The 21,137-nt window shown below is 37.3% G+C and overlaps 1 protein-coding gene across 1 annotated transcript in view; it reads left to right on the forward strand.

Annotated features, from left to right (window-relative positions):
* The window catches only part of Hsp110 (heat shock protein 70Cb), a 154,988-nt gene extending 140,883 nt beyond the window's left edge, over positions 1–14,105 (forward strand). Inside the window, exons 11-13 of the mRNA XM_083134000.1 lie at positions 1,751–1,990; positions 6,361–6,642; positions 12,859–14,105. Of these exons, the coding sequence (XP_082990126.1) occupies positions 1,751–1,990; positions 6,361–6,642; positions 12,859–13,029 (693 nt within the window). The 3' untranslated portion in view covers positions 13,030–14,105. The remainder of the gene's footprint in view (positions 1–1,750; positions 1,991–6,360; positions 6,643–12,858) is intronic.
* The last annotated feature ends 7,032 nt before the right edge of the window (positions 14,106–21,137 follow it).

Genomic DNA, 21,137 nt, shown 5'->3' on the forward strand with positions numbered 1-21,137 from the left:
ACATACACAAAGCAGTGTGTCAGTGGTCAGTGTCTGTGAGCAGCTAGAATGGAGTTCAACTGTAAAGCTATTTTCAAGCTTCTAGAAAAGTGGGGAAAATGCATGCAATGAAATGGAGACTTTGTTGAAAAGTTAGGAAAAGTCTGTGGATTATCATGTATGTTTTTCTTTAATAAGACCAAAACTTGGTTCATGAAAAATTCTTGCTCATGACTTTCAATATTTCCCTCGTATGTTAATGATATTTTGAGATATAGTACAGTCTGTCCATAAACAGTCATAGTTTTGGAACAAAGCATGGTAGAGAAATGAATGATACGTCAAAGCAAAGAGAAACTCAAAGTTCCTTACCTGTTGAGTATACTTCGATGTGTAAACCCTTAGTTGCCCTGCAGACGTCAAGACTATATTCAGTCTCTTCCCATACACGGCAGAGAACATCCAGCATGATAGACGAAACAGCTTCAGTGATCCTTGCTTTTATTTTAAATGGTCCAAATTTCAAAATTGACAGGATTTGACATAACCCCAAAAATTGAAATCCATGGGTGTAAGGTCTGGGGACCGTGGGGGCCAGGCAATCCACCCTCCTCGTCCGACCCATCGCTTAGGAAATGTTTCGTTAAGAAAATCCCGCATGATTGTGTAAAAATGTGGAGGAGCACCATCTAACTGGAAAATGGAATTCTCCTGTATTTGGGGCACTGCATACCCTTGTAACATATCCAAGAAGGTGGTCCCCATTATTGTTTGTGCAGCAAAAGAGAAGGGACCAATAACTCTTGTCTCGTCCAATAGCGCACCACACATTCACTTTTCACTGTCATGCTCATGTTCCATAACAGCATGTGGAGGTTCACTACACCATATACAAACATTATGCCGATGTTGCCACCCCGAAACATGAAACGTTGCTTCATCACTGAAAATAAACTTTTTGAAAAACTCCTCATCCTGCTTTAACCTCTCCAGAATGTCTTTACCAAAATCACATCTTTTAAATTTGTCCTGTGGATCAAGTTTTTGTAGCACCTGAATTTTGTACCCAGTGAAACGTGACAGTTTTTTTTAACACCTTGTGAGCAGTTGTTTTCGGAATGCCCAACTCTCTAGAACATTTCTGCACTGATTTCTTCACGCTACGCAAGAAACTTGTTCACACAGCTTCATTTGTATCATCAGTAACTGTTGGCCATCCTGGACGTATTGCTTCAGTAGGCTGCCTGTTTCTCTGAGTTGTCTGTCCCATCGGTGAATGTTATTTCCTTGTATACACGCCGGTATTCACACCTAACACACGTAACTGACTCAAACTTAGCAAGCCACAACACACGTTGAACCTTCCTCTGCACACAAACATGATGACTTAGTAGCGAGGATAACTTAAGGAGCTCGTGCAGCTTGCGTGTCCTTGAAACACAATGTGCATGGGCTACCCCTCATGCCTGTAGGTGTCAGTGCGTTAGCTTTCGCATACATAAACTTTGAAAGTTTCTCTTTGCTTTGACATACCGTTCATCTGTTTACCATGCTTTGTTCCAAAACTATGACTATTTAAAACCCCACCATTATTTTACGGACACACTGTATATTGCCTCAAAGTATATGATTCTCAAAATGGAAATCTGTACACTTTTTAATGGAACAAATAAAGTTAGGGATGCAGGATAATTGAATGATGTACAACTTTGTTTGGTTGAATACTATTTTTTTTTTTCAGAAAAAATAATGTTTGATTTTCTTTTTCCAGTGTAAGATGATAGCTCAAGATAAACAAGAGAAGGAGAGAGTGGATGTGAGGAATGCTTTGGAGGAGTACGTGTATGATCTGAGAGGTCGTCTTTCGTCTGAAGACGACTTGGCCACATTCTTAACAGAGGCTGACCGTGTAGCATTTTGCAAACAGTTGGATGACATGGAAAATTGGTTATATGAAGAGGGTGAGGATTGCAATAGGCAAACATATGCTGAGAAGCTTACTTCCTTAAAAGTAAGTTTATTCTTCTATAATGTAGTGATAAAGACTGAAAAATATGATGGGAGTGTTCAGTGTAGCATGTTAAGATAACAGTGGTCCTAGGTTTGAATGTTGGGTAAACTGTGGACATTGCATTGTTTGTTACTTCATCTGGTTTGTCATTTCACCAATAATCCATAATTGTGGCTATAAATCTATGGAAGTAGGAAAATGGAATGCAAAATAACTTGGGCTGAACTGATGCTAATGCTGATCCTCACAGATTCTCGCAAACACAGATACTTAAAAATTTTAACAATTCAAAGTACGGTGGAACCCTGACTTTACGTCTTTCAAGGGCCCGTACATAAAAAACTTCAAATGCAGGAAAGCATAAGGGAGGAGTGAGACTCAAGTGTCACTAAGAAATTATTACACAATCTACTTTTTAGGGGGTATATTGTGTCAAAAAATATTTAACAACAGGAAAGAAGTATGATTATGAAGTTCTAAGGAAAGAAGCAAGACCTGCTGTGAAAGTCAATGATGGATTAACGTGACTGACTTTCGAGGCCAGGTGGGCAGGGACTGCTTCTGACTGCCGCCTGTTAGGTTCAGTTTATGCATCTGATTATGTGGAATCTCAGTTTACTCTGCAAACTGGTAATTAGTTGCTAGTTTTAGAAGTCCCTGGATAATTGGAGATGGGTAGGGAGGGGGGGGGGATCCTTTAATATAGCTGGACTTCAGTCATCTTTATATACTGTAATGGAAGTGTCTTGAAGACATGCTGATCCCACTTTGAGCTGCTTAGGTATTCAGTTCTGATCAGCCCAACAGCATGAAGTGAACAAAACAAGCTTTCTCAAACTTATGCATTTTTAGATGTCACAATAGGGGGATTATTATCAGCGATGTGCACAGAATTTTCGAAAAGGGGGGGGGGGGGTTACGCATACTTTTTATAGTAGTCAGCCCTCACTTTGTCATTTTGTCATCTTTTCCTGCCTTTGATCTTTATTTTTTAGAAATACTGGCCAAAGGGGGAAGGGTTATGACCGCCTTCAACACCCGTTTGGCACCACACTGTGATTCTTATTTACATCCATATTAATTGACGATTTATTGTTGGATTTGGAAGTCTTGCGGAGGTCAAACACCCCTTCCACCAATAGTTTCCTTGTAAATAATGTGTTTCTGATTGTTTTTTTCTTTTATTCCCGTCAACATTTATATTGCGTGATTTATTTTCAGCATTTCAATGGTTCTGAAGAAAAGCGGTGATTATATTATCCTTAGCATTATGTGCATTTCCTTCCTGCACTGTTCTGTGTTTTCAAGATATTTATCGAAGGCAGAACAAGAAAAAAAAAATAGCTTGTAGTTTTTTAACTATATATATATATATATATATATATATATTATATATATATATATATATATATATATATATATATATATATATATGCTGCTGCTGCAGTATGCTATGTATGTATGAATGTGTGGCCGCGGTGGCTCAGTCGGTAACGCGTCTGACTACCATGCTCAAGGTCCCGGGTTCGATCCCCGGCCGGTTCAAATCCGGGAACTTTTCTAACGGTGGAAGCGGCCCCGGCGCCTACCCAGCGTCGAATAACATGGGTACCTGGGGGAAACCCTGGGGGGTAAAGGCGGTCAGGGGCGTGATGCTGATCACATCACCCCCACTCACGACCGGATCAAGGAAGTGTGGGGCGTTACCCTCACACCCCCTATACGCCTTCATGGCGTGGTGCTATGCACAGGGGAACACTTTACCTTTTTTTTTTTTTTGTAGTTTTTTAACCCCTCCCTTCTTCCCTTCAGGTTGGATGAGTCATAGCTCTGGAGCCATGAGACAAAACGTTGGCACGGGTTGCCAACTGCCCGCTGCTCGCAGACACCCCTCCGACTGGTTTGTAACTGTGCCAGTGCAGTTGAACAAGTCTTATCAGAAGTGTGCTCATCCCTGGCCAAGTTGCAGAAAGAACGAAGGAAGGGGAAGGATCACTGCTTAACACACTCCCATGTTGTCATGTCAATGCTTCAGACATAGGAGCAAGATTTCAGATGCAGGGCATTAAAGAGAGATAGCTGAATCATTCAATTACTCCATAGCTGTGCACAGTAGCAGATTAATAAGCTCATAAGGAAAGAGAGGCATTTTTTTTTAATATATATATATATATATATATATATGCTGCTGCTGCAGTATGCTATGTTTGTTGAATGTGTGTATTCAGGTTCAGGAGCAACTGTGTAATTTTAGACATCAAGAGGAAAGGAGGAGGGAGATCGCTTTTCGCCTTTACGTTAATTGCTAAAGATATCTCGTGTAATGGGGCTCACTTCCAAAGGAGCAAGAAAATCTGAGCAGAAATACTTGGCACTTTTCAGTAATTAAAAGACTAGTGATGATACCATAGGGGGCATGAGAAAGCAAATGAGAATTCCATGATGCATTTATAGGTGGATGTGGGAGCTTATGTGATCAGCACCATGCTCCGGCTGCCTTTACCCCACATGTTGTTTGATCTCTGCCAATTTGGTGATGTAATCAGCACTATGATTGGGTAGCCTTTTACCCCCCCCCCCCCAAGATTGCCCCCAGGTACAAATTTATTTGAGGATGGGTGAGCTCCAGACCCACTTTATGTGCAGCTTATATCACCCAACCTGGGAATCGAACCCAGGTGTCCAGCATAGCAGTCAGATGCCCTACCGACTAGAACACCACAGCTACTCAGCAAATGAGAAAAAGTTAATAAATATATGCTGTGTTGGCCCAAATACACATTTTAATTGTATTTGGATGTGCACTAAATTTAGCTGCTCTCAGAAAATATTATCGATTTTACCTCTGCTAAAAGCTCTGATTGATTGTTGGTATGGCATCATAGCACAGACCAGAAACATATGAGCTTTTACCCTATATTGAAGGAATCATGTTGTTTTGTTGTTTATACTTTAAAAGGCTCTTTTTTCCCCTTGTATTTCTGACTAGTATGTTTGTGGCTTGATGCAGTTTATCTTGTATTTGAAATACCTTCAATTTGTGCTGTTGTGATGTGTTAAAAACAACTGACTTTCACGCTTCGTCAGCTGCACAATGTAAATGTGGAAAAAATAAAAACACATTTACTGAAAACAGTACAATTTATTCAGAACATTTTTGTAAATCAGGTTATGAAATAGATAACTTAAAACTAATGTTTTAACTTCCAAGGAAATTACCTCACTTTGGCTGCCCCCAGAAGTCTGCCTGGGATGACCAACAGGAGGCAAGGGACATGAGAAAAAAATATGAAGCAGTTTGTGCATGATATGCACTCTTTGAAGGAACGAAGGACGGACGGACATAATGATGTTCCATTGAATTTTGTACGCAAGGAAATTGCACAGTTGTGAGTGCAAGAACAGCACCTGAATTATGAAGCAAACTTAGTCAAGATTTTCCCACATACATTTCATAGGAAAGCAATATGAAAATCCAACTCTGCTTGAAGTCAAGCATAGGGTTAGTCAGGCAAAATGAGACACATTGTTTCCATTATGGATGATGTCTTTATTTCATCTGAAATCTGCAGCAAGTTGCAAATTGCCTAAACATGCCATTTGCTCTGACCACAAGTTGATCATATTGGGCATGTCCATTCATGAACAGGCCACAGTTTATCCCATGTCAGTCTTGCACGAGCCACTGATATATATATATACTGCGGTGAAGTTAAGAATATCGGCAGTGTTGCCAATCTGAACAGTGGAAAGCCCTACTCTCACATAGAGTGGATACCAGTATTTATTGTTTATTTTTACTATACTTGGCCACACTTTTATTTAGGGTGACTAACAATATGGGTTTATCTGGGACTGTCTGCCCCATTTTTGACAGTAAGTTGCATGTGCAAGCAGACTTGTCGGGATGTCTATATTTAAAAGTATATATATTTTTGACAACCTTTAACAATATTATTTTAAAACTTAAAATGCAAGTATATAAAATAATTAATATAGAGTGTGAATTGAATACCTGGTAAATGAATAATTAAGAAATATTTTTTGGGTTGTTTTTAACTACTTAAGATATTCTTTTTAGCTCTTTGTTTTCCTGTGTGTATTATTTCCTTAGTTCAATGTAAATACCTGGAAAAATTTGTCATTGAATAGTAACGTGAGCAGTACTTGATAATAATAATACCATTGTTCTACCAAAAAATTAGGCAAAGAAAAAGATTTGAGCCTGGTTTAGAATGTGTGTGCCAAAGTGAAGGTAAGGGTTTTTTTTTTTTACTTGTTATATTTGTACTGGGCAAAGAATTGTTAATTTGAAATGTGTACTGGATGGGAGAGAAAGGTGTCACTTTACTTTTGCCATTATCTTCCAGGACTTTGGGGAACCCATCAAAGCACGTCGCTTTGAACTTGAGGCAAGACCCCAAGCTCTGCATGAGCTGGGAAGCGTCCTTCAGCTGACCAGGAAAGCAATTGATCTGTATCGTGCAGGGGACGAAAGATACAGCCACATCACTAAGGAGGAGATGCAGAAGGTGAGCCAGGCAGTGGAAGAAACCCAGCGGTGGATGGACGAGAAGCAAGCTGCCCTGACTGCCACGCCACGTACTCAGGACCCACCAGTGCTTGTGTCTCAGATCAGTCAGGAGAAGCAGGTATATAATCCATGTACTAATATTGACAGAAATAGGAATTTCAGTGTTTTCATTTTGATTGGTAAAAATTCAATATTTAACCATTAGCAGATGGAGCCTCACGTGCCTGCAAAGCCTTTTTACAGTGGAACCCCGAATTTATGTTCCGAATTGTACATTTAACCCATTAACGCCCTTTTTTTTTGTGCGTGAATGTTATTAGAGAACGAAAAATGTCAGTTTGTTCACAAAAGCATTTTATTGGCTGATCCCCATTTGGGATCATGGGCAATAGTGTGTAAATTAGTAACATATCTCAATTTCCATTTACACAACTAAATCCCGATTTCGTCTTTCATTTAACATACGTTAATACATAAATATATAACATAGATGTATAACAACATTCAGTGGCAGTGATTAGGGGGGCATGGGGGGGCCAGTTGCCCCACCACTTTTTGTCAATATTGTCCCTGCACTATGCTAAACATTATCTACCAATGGAAAGTAAACTGTCCTTGCCCCACCTAGTTCTGGAACCAAATCATCGCCATTGACAATGATAAACATAAGAGATGTATTATTATGAACACGCAGTAACGTTGTAATTACAGAAGTGTTTATTTGTTCCACATGTTAAAAACAATCAACATGCTAATGTTTTCGACTAAAGTATCTATTTGTGAGACACGAACTTGCAAACCAACATTGCATTTCTTGTAAACTCCACATTTTCTTTTCCTCTCGAGTCCTTTGTTTGAAGTGTCCCAATAGATCCTCTCGATATTCTGCAGAACACATTTTGCTCCTTTAGGATAAGATGGCTTCCCTGGGATTTTGATGTCAGTTAAAGAGGTCAGCTGATGATACGCTTGAGCAATCATCCGATGGAAGGTGAGAAGTGGCATTTTGCCTTGCACTAATAAATACAGTACATGTCTTTTGACCACAGCTACGTCAATTGCATTTGTTATCAAAGGACAATACCACTTTCCCCCTCAAACGTTTGTGCGATATTTCCGAATGGACCAATCAAGCAGGGTTGACTCTGCCCATATTCTTGTTATATTTAGAAATTGCTTTTGGTTGGGGAATGGCCACATATTTCTTTCTTGGCTTTGACCATTTTTTTCACTTGCAGGAATGAATGCAGTGTCAGATGATTTGACATCACTTTCACTATGTTTTTGCTTTTCCATGTGATAGCAAGAACCTCATTGCTAATGTCAAATCTAAAATCATGTGTACCACAAGGTTCTTTCTTCAGTGTTTTGTCTGTTTTTACTGGCAACTTACTCATTCGATTGATGCTAACAGTTCCTGTAGCACAAATTCCGAATTGTTTCAGTTGAAGTAATGTTCACGTCTTCTGGTGGAATTTCCACAATATCTATTGTACCACTATGTTCTTCATCTGAATCACACCAAAGTCGGGGTCTTCTAAAAGATCTAAAGCTTGATTCAAGATCAGACGCACATGCAGACTCATTGTTGCATCTAACACGATTCAACCGAGAAACACAATTGTTGCATTTGTTGACTTAAAAGTGTGATTGCGCAATTCTATGGGTATCTCTGGAGCAAGCAAATGAAAACAAGTCCCTGCGCAAGTACTGACGTAAGATGGCTTCACCAATGCACACTAGAGGGGGAATGCATGGAGGGGAGGAAAGCAACTGCAGTTACCAGCCTTCGCAACAGTGTGTATTCTTTGTTCTGCCCACTAGGTTCCCCCTCTTCTCGGCCTTGCTCCAGAGATATCTAGGACAGAATATAGCTGATTTTATGAGAGTTCATTATGCTTACTGTAGGGAGGAATGTTCATGTTGCTAGGTAGTTTTTTCTTGATTGAAATAAAAGACCGAACTCTTATTGTTACACAAAAGGGAAATTTACATCCACAGAAAAGATATATTTTTTTACATCCCAATGCCCGTTGGGGATCATGACAAATTACGCTATAGAACCAAATGGCCTCTCGTATACATGAAGATCTTGATGAAGGCGATACATATATAGAAAGAATAAACATGCTATGTTAAAAAAAATCAAAATTAAAAACTTTGCACAACTACATTTAAAAATTATTTTTAAAATGAGAAAAATTAACTGATGAAATATTGCATTTTTGGACATAACTGTATCTATAAATATATTTAAAATTTAACTGTATCTATAAATATATTTAAAATTTGTTTTTTAACTATTTTTTGTTTTGTCATGCAAGAAAAAGCTTCAATGATGTGTCCATGTGTGCAGAAGAAAAAAATTGTCAATATATTATTCTCAGTGAAGCAATATTTGTGTGATCCCCACATGGAGATCATGGGCGTTAATGGGTTCATTTCAACGTGGTCTGAAAAACATAAAATTGAGGTTCCACTGTAAACATGCAACGAGGAGGTAAATACTAGGGCAGGTACTAACTGGTGCGACTTTTTTTTTTTTTTTTTTTTTTTTCAAAATAATGTAAATTGTGAATTTTGCACAATTTTCAGAATTCTTGATTGAATTTGAACATATTAGGGATGGGCCGATATGAAACTTTGGCCGATACTGATACAGATAACCAATATTCGACCAATCTGATATAAAATTCTAAATGGTCCTTGAAGAATCTGAATGGTTCATTGACCTCCTTAATAAATGTTTGTTTCCAGTTGACTGCAGTGCAAAAGAAGTTGCATATTTAGACATTTACTTTTTAAAAAAGTAGGATGTGAAGATTATATTATTAAAGAATGGCAGAATTTTGCACTATATTATGATATTTATAGATATATTGGATCAGTAAATTAATCTGTAATTTTACCTGTAAACCGATACACCAATATTCCTATATCGGCCAATAAAATAGAGTACCAATTAATGTGTCCCATTCCTAGAACATATACTTTCCACTACCATTACTGATGCCTGAACACTGTAACTATTAACATTTGGTCAGAATATTAATTAATATTATTACGTAAGCATTCTATTCATATTATACTACATCAATTTAAGAGAGATTTGCTTAAAAATATTCAAAGAAGTACTTCGGAATGTTAAAACTGATCCTTCTTTCAGCCTCAAATGTTCACTAACGTTTTAGTGAGTTAATAATCTCTTGTGTGGCAGTAAGTTATTCTCATAACAAATGCAGTTAGACTTGCCCTGTTTTTTAGCTTTCCCATCATTAGCTTTGTGCATAAGTCTTCCATTTGTTATTGGTTTTGTGGAAAAAAAGGCATGCTGCTTGCAGTTCTTTTATGTAAATTTCTAAAAGTGACTTGTCTGCTTTGTGATACATAAAAGTATCATATCTGGCTCACCTTGATTATTTGGTTAATGAATCATTCACATGGATCCGTTTCTGACAATTGTAAGTGTTCAACTATAAGTGATCTTGCCACCGAAGTTCCCGGGTTCAAGTCCCAGCCTGGACATGGGTGTTCTTTGTGAGTGTTCCTCTAATCACAGTCTTTCACATTAATCATGAAATGCTTGTCATGTTTATTGGTTTTCGTTAAATTATATACAGTCTTTCAAAATAACATGGTCATTTGTGAATTGTTTAATTAAGTGGATATAATTTTGAACTGAATTTTTAAGGTGTCTGGTTCAAATCCTGTTGCCTGTCATCCTCACTGAGGCAAATGCTTGGATGGTGCCTGCAGTAATCAACATGCACACTTCCTTCACCTCCTTCAGTTTCATTTATCCTGATGATGCAGGCATGACTCGGAACATGATAATATGTATAATAATACATGTAAATATATGTGTAATAATATGTAAATATATTATAAATCAACCAGGCAACCATTTAAACTAACACCAATACCACTGTTCCTACTCTATTGATGGGGCAGATTAATCAGTACTCTATCGGTATCAGCTGGCATATTGGTTTATTAGTAAAATTACCAATAGTGATTTTACAGATCCAAAATATCCATAAATATGTTACAATTCAGTGCAATGTTTTGCCATTTTGTTATTATTTTTAAGGATGTAAACATATAATCTCCATTCTGTACTTGTTTTTTAAAGTTAATGTTTAAATATGCAGCTTCTTTTGCATTGCAAAAGCTTGGTTCATCTGGTATCATACATTTATTAAGGAGGTCGGTGAACCATTTGGAATTTTATATTGGATCGGTAGAATATCTGTATTAGCACTTTATCCGTACTTTATTGTTGGTATTGGCTAAGATTTCATGTCCGTCCATCCATAATTTCTAGCAATACAGATACGTAAAAGCTGTAGCAATATTAATAATAACAAACCTTAGAATATACAGGGTAAGTCAAAATGATGGACCCGATTACAGAAATTTATTCTGTGAAATCTAATAAACATATGTTATCATGAGACATGCGCTTCGAAAGGTTAACTTTCAAAGTTTAGTTTCCACGCAGTGTTTCCAATTTCTACCGCTAGGAGTCAGAAGCAAGCAGCGAGCAGGAAAATGGTGTTGACTGGAGAACAGAGATCTTTCTGTGTGCTTGATTATCATGTGAACAAGTCTGTGATTAGTGTGCAACGGCATTTCCGTATCAAATATCGGAGAGAACCACCTACGGGGAAGGCCATTCGTAAGTGGTATGAACATTTCAGAGATTCGGGCTGCATCTGTAAATGAAAATCGACTGGCCGTCCGTCAACTGGGGAAGAGACTGTGGAACGAGTGCGCACATGTTTCGTGCGGAGTCCACAGAAGTCCACCTACCGGGCAGCAAGAGAACTTCAACTTCCACAGAAAAATGTCTGGCAGGTTCTGCGGAAACGTTTACAAATGAAACCCTACCGCTTGCAACGAGTTCAAGCCTTAAAAGACACCGATTATGCTTTGCACGCATCCTTCTGCTGATTTCCTCGCATTAATGGAAACGGATGGGTTCTCTGAGAGGTTAATTTACAGTGATGAAGCAACTTTTCACCTTTCAGGGAAAGTGAATAGACACAACATAAGGATTTGGGGAACTGCTAACCCCCATGAATTTGTGGAACACGAACGCGATTCTCCCAAAGTGAATGCCCTTTGTGCCATTTCCTATGAAAAGATTTATGGGCCCTTTTTCTTCCATGAACGTACTGTGACAGGACTTGTTTTCCTTGATATGCTGCAACTATGGCTCCTTCCACAGCTTGCTGAGGATAGCACAGATTTCATTCTCCAATTGGATGGTGCCCCTGTGCATTACCATGGCAGCGTTCGGGACCATCTCAATGGGGCATTGGAACAACGTTGGATAGGCTGTGAATCTCCGGAGGATCGACCTCTCCTTCATTGGCCACCTCGTTCCCCCGACTTGACCCCATGTGATTTCTTCACGTGGGGTTTTGTCAAGGACCATGTTTACGTACCACCACTTCCAACAACATTGGATGACCGTGCCCGCATCACAGCAGCCATTGCTGATATTGACTGAAACATGCTACACAAGGTTTGGCAGGAGATAGACTATCGGCTTGATGTGTGCCGTGTTACGCGAGGTGCTCACATAGAACACTTGTGATTTGTTTGAAAAAAACTTAGACAGTTTACCTTTCTTACCACATGTCTCACAATAACATTTGTTTATTATATTTCACAGAATAAATGTCTGAAATCGTGTCCATCATTTTGACTTACCCTGTACATATTATGCTGTAACCATGCCTTATCATTTTACTATAACTTCTTTTCTTGAAAAAGCCGGCACTTATTTGCAAAATCCACTGTTGGCTCATGATTTCACTACAGAACTAAAAGATTTTTCTTTCATGTTTGGGAAATAAAAGTTGTGGTTGATATGTAAGCAAGTTACTTACTTTTTCCACAAAACTTACTTGTAGAGGTTCTATTAATTTCAGTGTCCTCAGCCACCATCTGCTTGGGAACTTGTTGAAAAAGTTTGTAACTTGCTTACATCTAATTATTTTTGTTTGAAATTTTGATATTTGTCTTTCATCCTTCATAGCCAATATTTTAATTTTTTGAAGTCCACTTTATGCACAAGTAGGCTAATTTGGACTGGACCTACAGTTTAAAGTGGGAGCAGAATCACTTAGCGATATGCCTCCACCAGGTATCGAACCTCGAACCCCTTGTTTACAAGACGTTGATGACATTACCACTATGCCACTGGGGAGTCCCCCATAGCCATGAGCTTCGAGATACGTATATTGTAATAATTACATGGAAGATTTTTTTCCCATGCATTGGTTTCTGTACATTTTATCCTAATTATCATCTTCTTCTCTTCAAGAATTTTGAGAACAAAGTGAGCCCAATCTTAAGCAAACCAAAGCCGAAGGTAGAGCCACCCCCAGCACCTCAAAATAAGGAGCAGAAAGAACCAGCTGGAGACCACCAGAAAGGAGATGCCAACCAGGCCCAGAACAATGCAGAGAAAGTTGAGAAGATGGATGTAGAGTAATGCTGATAGGTATAGTTCTTTTTTTTTTTTTTTTTTTTTTGGACTCACTCTCGGCAGATATCCACTTAACCAGAGACTTAATAAAGAAATGTTTAAGTGCTGCATCATAGTGTTTTGCGGACTTGAATAAAAATTAATGACAACCTAGTGGATAAATTATTGTTAAAAATTTCACCAGCTTTGCATAATAGACAGAAATTGCAAGATTAAGAGAGTTCTTTAACGCTTTTCATTCCAGCAGTAAAAGTGAAGAATTAACCTGTAAATTACTTTGTAGGTGGAAATACTTGGAGTTGATCTTCAAGCATGTGATGTTGATTTTTTTAACGTGCTTGTATACAGCAATGAGTTATGTTGTATGTTCATAATTTGTATGTTGTAAATTCATTTGGTGTGGTAGATAGCGTTGTAAAAATTTTGAAAGGAAAAATTTAGGTCTGATAAAGCATCTTTGCCAATGGTGATAGCACATCGCATACTGGACCATTCTTTGATGTACATAATTTTTTTTTTAAATAGTGAAGCTTTGGCCAACCCCTCCTGTTTTGTTACTTTTTATATGTATTCCTTTCTTGTGCAGTAAATTTAATAGTTCTGATGTTCTCACAGCTTCAGATTAACACAAAAAACGGCCAAATTTTTATTGCTGTGAAATTGTAGCAGTTAATTTTCATAAGTTATTTCCTGAGATGTTTGTGAACGCAAGAACTGCTAGTTTCATAATCTATATACATACACATCATATATTCAATTTCTAACTCTTGTGATACGTTAAGTTTGAATTTTGTTCTAAGCAAGATAGTTTTTCAGTAGTGTTGCTAGTTGGGTAATTTCAGACTTACAAGATGTTAGTTTTCATGTGATAAGTAATAGTTATTTTATTTAAACATTCATGACAGATTACAGAAGAGCTTTGACGTAAAATATTTAGGCGAGAAAAACTATGCTGACAAAAATGATCCAGTAATTATAAATTGATTTATTTATGAGATATTTAACAATCGGATGTTTTGTTTTCTGATATGTAATGTTCCTTGTACTCTTATCTGGAAAATAAACTTATTTTCACCATTAAACTTTGTGTTTGCCTTAAGTGTTAGGTAATAATCAAAATGTAATTATTGATAAAAACTCATTTGAATCAGTTTGCAAATTCAAGTACTTAGGAGTAATACTAACAAATGAAAATGATATTAAAAAGAAAATAAAAAGCAGACTTAATTCAGGAAATGCATGTTACTTTTCTCTTTATAAACTTGTATCTTCTTGTATAATATCTAAGAAACTAAAAGTTAAAATATACAAAACAGTAATTTTGCTTGTAGTCTTATGTGGATGTGAAAGTTGGTCCCTTACATTAAGAGAGGAACATAAATTAAGAGTATTTGAAAATAAAACCCTTAGAAAATATTTATACCTAAAGGGGATGAAGAAACAGGTGAGGGGAGCAGGTTACATAATTTAGAATACATAATATGTATTCATGTCCAGATTATTAGAATGATTAAATGAAGAAGACTTAAGTGGGCAGAAAATAGAAGAGTTTACGGGATTCTTGTTGGGAAACCAGATGGTAAGAGACTTGTAAGAAGCCCAAGACTAAGATGGAGAGAGAACATTGAGTGGGCGTAAAGGAAATTGGTAAGAATGGAAAAGAGTGGATTGATCTTGCCCAGAATAGGGACACATGGAAGGATTGTGTTTCTGCAGCCATAAACCTTCGGGGTTAAGAAGGCTAGGGAGTTAATTAGTTACTCTGCTTGACATTACTTATTAAAAAAAAATCCAAATACGGTAGGTTAAATTGAGTTTCATTACAATAATAACCTTCAGTGTATCGGAACACACATGACATTGTCCATTAGACCTCTGCATATTAATTAAATTGAAAACTCTTTCTACTCCACAATGTAAACTGAAGATTTTGTTAACATTTTTACCACAGGAATATTGCAATTTCCACATTGTTTGTGTATTTTATAGTCCGTTCATCTTGTGAAAATACGTTTCTAACACACTTCATTCATTGAACAATATATTTTAGAATGCATGGACCTCTAGGTGAAAACTAAGACTGCCTTGGAAAATAGGGTTGTTTGGTCACCTTAGTATAACAACTAATCAACATGCCAGTGCTCATTTGTTCAATTACCATGCGCTGTGATGATGTTAATGGTGCAGTGCTAAATAATGTAACTCTAAGAATGAATGAATTACGTATTCCAGCATGAATGTTGGTATTTTTGTGTAAAAAAATGTCCCGTAATTAATTTGGAAATTGCTCTTAAATAAGTTGTAAAGGCATAAAGTAACACACAATGGAAGAAATTAAGAGTATGAAAAAGTAATAATATTGGGTTTATCTGTGATGTATCATTTGTGATGACCTTATTCAAAATTGATTTATTACAGTATGTTTATCTGAGGTTACATTGTACTTCCTGCTTTAATTGAAAAACATAATATTAATTAATGGATGGAAGGTAGAATTTACACTATACATGTCGATATTCTAAGAACGCACAAAGATGGATATGTACATGTACTTCTTCACTGGTAAACTGTACTTTTATTATTTCTTCTTTAAGTTTCAGGGTCGTCTGGAGCCTCCGGAATATGAATGTTAGTTTAAAATATTTCATTCAGGTCACAATAATTTATCTTATTTATTACAAAGGACTTCTAGTTACAAGCAGTGGTGAAGCGTCCCAATAGGCCTGGAGGCTGGGTCTACCTTAATATATTTGTCTATTACGGATTATTTTATTACTAAAAATTTCATCAAACTACGCTTAATAAAAGAAAACTGAAATTCTAGGTCTTCCAATAATTACCACAAGTTTCCAACCCTGCCTGGAAGTCTTATCTGCGCATTCAGCGAGACCCACCAGAGAGTGTCTCAGCTGGTCCCATAACAACCTATGCTATTCGTGGGAGAAAACATAATTTCAGGGGCACGTTCGCCTGTAACGTACACGGTGAGATCTGTTTCTGCCATCCGAAGAGTGTGTGTGACGAAGCAGGCAGTGGACGCACAGCGCTTGTTGAAACAGCATTTCCATGGAAGATGGGCCAGGCACACCCAGCTGCTAACACTTCTAAATCTGGCCTCCTAACCTATCAACGCAGGCATTATTAAAATTCTAACTGCAAATAATGCATGTAAGTTGGTTACCATTGTTAAGTTTGGTGCTTCCAGCTTTTTTGAGGAACTGCTTTTCGCGAAGTGTTAGCTGCTGGATGTGCCTCACATCAATCTCGATTCAGAGATGGAAAGTGTTTTAATACTTTGAGGAAAGAGATATTGAGGCGAAATTTTCTTTAATGATTAGTAACATAACTAAAATGTGCTACTTTTAAAAGTAGGCAAAGGACAGTGTCAACGTATTGAGAAAATCCATCTTTCTGAAAATTTCTGGTCGGTGTGTTACACAGAAAGGTATCGTCCATGTTCTGATTTAGCATTTCATCATTTTCTAAATCTTATTCAGGGTGGCGACAGACCGGGAAAAGTCAGGGAATTTGAGAGGTCAAAAAAAAAAAAAGTCGGGGAATTTTGTCTTGATTGATTTTTTTTTTTTAATATGTCATTATGAAGTGCTGCATGGGAACAGGAAATCTTGTCAAGTCTAGGCATCAACTTTTAGGCCTCTTTTTTGCACAACACAACCATGGTGCCAGAAACCAGTGTTGGAGGTGGGAGAGAGACATTTCCGGTGGGCAGATAAAATTGATAAGCATCTAAATATTACATGGAAAATACATTGAATTATATTTTTTTTTCTTGTCTGTATGGGAGTAGTAAGGGGACAGAGCTGTCAACAGATGGAGGGGGAGGAGGAGCACACCACCACTGTGCCCCTGTCAGATAGTTGTCGGACAAAATGCAGTTTTGTTGGACATTGAGAGAGCATGGAAACAAATAAGGATGCTATGCAACCCTAAAATTTGTTGAATGTCATAGTACAACATTTTTCAGACAAGCATTTAGGTTGCATTGATGCATGCAATTTTTGTTGCGGATATTGCTTTCCAACTAATGTCGAACTTCAACAAAATGTTTCACTACAGCATATGACAAAATTCACATGCATGGTACTCTTATGGAATTAATTCTTGTTGAATTTCTTCAGACTGGGACATCTGACAAAAGTCGCATGCATGAATGGAGCCTTGTACAGTCATGGACAATTCTGGGTTGTAACAATTTCATTGACTTTTAATGGGATAGTTACAACCCAGAAGTGTCTGTGACTGTACATCCAAGTTTGTCTAGTGTGTTTCCACATTTCATTAAACAAAATTTTATTTATTTATTTATTTATTGCAATTTCCAGTACAGCAGAAGCCATTTTAAACCGGAAAGACACAACAGTAAAACAGTACCCTAGTGTTAAAAAGAACACACGAAACAAGATAAAATAAAATAAACAAAATATACACAAACAAGCCAAGACAGTACCAAATTAAACAGATTACTTTCACAATGCATTACTTATAATTTTTTCTAAGTTGGTGATGAAAGACGAATATGAACTCAGCCCCCCTCCCGCACTACCACCAGCCCCATTGACATTAGGTAAAACTATTTTGTATTCTAATTTGTTGGAGGTAAAAGAGTGAAGTTGTAGACAACATATATTATTTGGCTCACAACTAGATGAAAGATAAATTCACAGAACATGAACAGGTGCTATTATATTCGTTCAATCTTGTTTATGAGCCAAAGTCCAAGTAGCGTCAAGTATTTAGAAAATTCTCTAGGCCTGTGGTCCCCAAAGTGTGCGCCGCACCACCCTGTGGATCTGTGGCTAGCTTGCAGGGGAGCAGCGAAATGTTCCAATATTTTCACAGAAATGATATGATTTTTCTAAATATGTGCTTATTTAGTACTTTTTACACACAAGATGTTTCTGAATTTGAATCGTGTTTATTTTTTAATGTAAGGCAAGCAACCCAACCACACTGAGCGTTGCAAATGTTAAGTCGACATTCTGACTTGGGCGCCGCGGAAAAATCTTGAAATACTAAAAGCACCGTAAAACGAAAAAGTTTGGGAATCCCAGTTCTAGACTTTAGAAATTTCTTCCAGAGGGGAGCTTATTTATTTGTACCTTCCCAGCCCCTGTTGCACATGGCCGTTTTTGGAGGGGGTTTAGGGTTCAACCCCCCCCCCCCCGAAACTTCTGGCACATTTGGATTAATGGGAGTTCAGAAACCAAAATTTGTAACACATTTTCAAAACTTTATTAGCAGTTTCACAAAAATACAACAGGGAGACAATCCTGGAATGATGGAGCTAGAATTTTCAAACATTTTGAATTCTGAAATTTGAGCGAAACTGATTTAATTCTCAGAATCGCAGCCCACCCGCGATCCCTTCATTTTCACTTCTGCTGTCCTCTTTCGTGTTGTTCCTGGATCAGACTGAAAATTCCCTTGTGATTGTCCCAAAAATTGCCGTCCCAACTTTTAAATTCCCCCTTTATAAGAGTTCAAACCTAGGATATCCATCTTCGTAGCACGTTACATTCACTATCCTTCACCCAGCAGTTTGATATAGTAAGATACATTTAACCCATATGCAGTCCTATAAAACACATACTTGTGTAGTACATAGTGGTTGTATATAATGTTGTTTGGTAAGTATAGGAACAATATGAGCGTCGGAAAGTGGGATCGAACTGGGTCATAGAAACCCCGCTTCCCCCCCGAATTGACATCCTTTATTGCAACGAAAATAGCAGAATGTTTGTTTAATAACAGAAATAAAGTCCAGTTAGTTGATATTCCAACAGAATAACCAAAGGAAAACTGCGTTAGATCGAAAAATTGAGGTTGCAATACAGGCACCAGGTTATGCTTTACCATTTAAACCAAAGAATAACTGGTTCCACAGTTTTCAAAATTCCAAAAATTAAGTTTTATATGAATGGCCAAACAACATAAACTTTGACTAAAATTTCTCTCTTACTTTTAAAGCTTTTTCTTGAGGTACCTAAAACTTAATAACAAAATATAATAACTGTGCATTTCATTATACACCGCGGTGGCTCAGTCGGTAACGCGTCTGACTACCAAGCTAAAGGTCCCGGGTTCGATCCCCGGCCGGTTCAAATCCGGAAACTTTTCTAAAGGAAGCGGCCCTGGTGCCCACCCAGCGTCGAATAACATGGGTATCTGGGGGAAACCCTGGGGGGTAAAGGCGGTCAGGGGCATGATGCTGATCACATCACCCCAACCACGACCGGATCAAGAAAGTGTGGGGCGTTACTCCCACACCCCCTATACGCCTTCATGGCATGGTGCTATGCACAGGGGAGCACTTTACTTTTTTATAAAACTTAAAATAAATAAATAAAAACAGTTGTGCTGCATATTCACACTTCTGAGATAGAGTATAAAAGTCTTCTCAAGGACAGCAATAATAATAATAAGTTTGGAATTAATTAGTTTATGAAATTTAAAAAAGTTATTATTATAATTTCTATTATTCAAATTTCTTGCGACTTCCATGGGAATAATTATGAGTGAACTCCCCCTCCCCCCTACAAATTTTTTTCCTGGCTACAAGCATGCTGTTGCAGCTCGTTTGACAGAAATATGTGACTGACTTCATCATCCTCATTCCTTCCACATCTGCATCAAATGTTAACAGATCCCAAGTTTTGGGAACCAAGGGGAGTTTTATTGCGTCGGCTGAGGGTGGAATGTACAGTAGGCACTATGACAGAAGTGAATATTGTTCATTTTTACTTGTATGATATAAATAATTGTATAATCAAAAATAGTATGGAGTGTGAATTAAGGGATGGTACTCATGATCAGTCAATTAACACTTCAAGAGATGTTTTAGAAGATATACAAATACTAGTTTTTTCAATATCCAAATTTTATATTTTACATTAACTTAATGACCCTCGCACACATAATAATAAGTAATGCATTTAATACTGTTAAACTTTAGAAAAATGAACTTTGTTTATAAGCCCCCTCTGGAGACCAATTCTGGCTACGGGCATGTGTCGCACGTAGAAGTTCGACATTTCTTCCCTGTACATCTTTTAAAAATCAGGCATGTTTTAGAAGGCTGTTGAGTAAAAATATGCAAGTTACATTATCACACGTAATATTAGTTTATTATTTTTCGTGTTATTTTCTGTTAGTACATTCCAATGTAAAATGGCTAATGCTGTATTTTGAATCTTCTGTTAAATAAATAAATTTGTCATATGCAACATCTGAAAATAATTGCATCGCATGCATTGCGTACTTATTAATCCGATGTTCCTTGGATGTCCCAGAATAACAATTTTTGTAGTTTACGATGTTTGTCCGATGCAACAACCAACAAAAATGAAATTCATAAATGGAACCTTACGCTGCTGCACCACTGCAAATATGCTGCTAGAATTGTATTACTCTTCTGGCTTACTTTACCTTACTTAAGTGCGTACGAAGGTTTTTTTTTCATCCCCCTAACATAGTACAGGTTAACACACGTTTACATTGACATTGAACTGTTATTCCATGACAAGAATCCAGAGAATCGGGATATATCTATTGAATAATATCACGACAAAGTGGAACAGATATCTGCATTCGTAAACGTTAACAAAATTTGACATATACCCAACCTCAGTTTACTGCTACAGTCGCATTGCAATTCACTCTCCCCTCCCTACTTGGCCCTGTCCATTTAAACTTGTGATAGATGATTGTTAATCTGCCATTGAGTGAAGTTAATGTTCAATGTTTGAAATATAGTAATAATAATAATAATAATAAGGCAAGAAATGTAAATGTAAAATTGGTATAAATATTTTTGCATAATAATTACTTGAATCAATCAATCCTAAAAGCATACTTTCTTCATACGTTTTTCTGCCAGCCCTGCTAAATTTTCACTTTTCCTCTACTGATTTATACGAGGGTCATCGAGGTAAGTTCCAATTAGTAGAGACCATGATGCGATAATACTGAAATAAGTTAATTGCTGCAAACTCCTGTTTATGAATGTGCAGTAATATCTGAACACATTTTTCACCCATCCGAAATAGCGAAATAATGTGAATTTGGCATAAAATGCAAATATTTGCATTTTTTAC

This window comes from Lepisma saccharinum, chromosome 13 (genome assembly GCF_977018435.1).
Source record: "Lepisma saccharinum chromosome 13, izLepSacc3.1, whole genome shotgun sequence".
Taxonomy (NCBI): Eukaryota; Metazoa; Arthropoda; class Insecta; order Zygentoma; family Lepismatidae; genus Lepisma; species Lepisma saccharinum.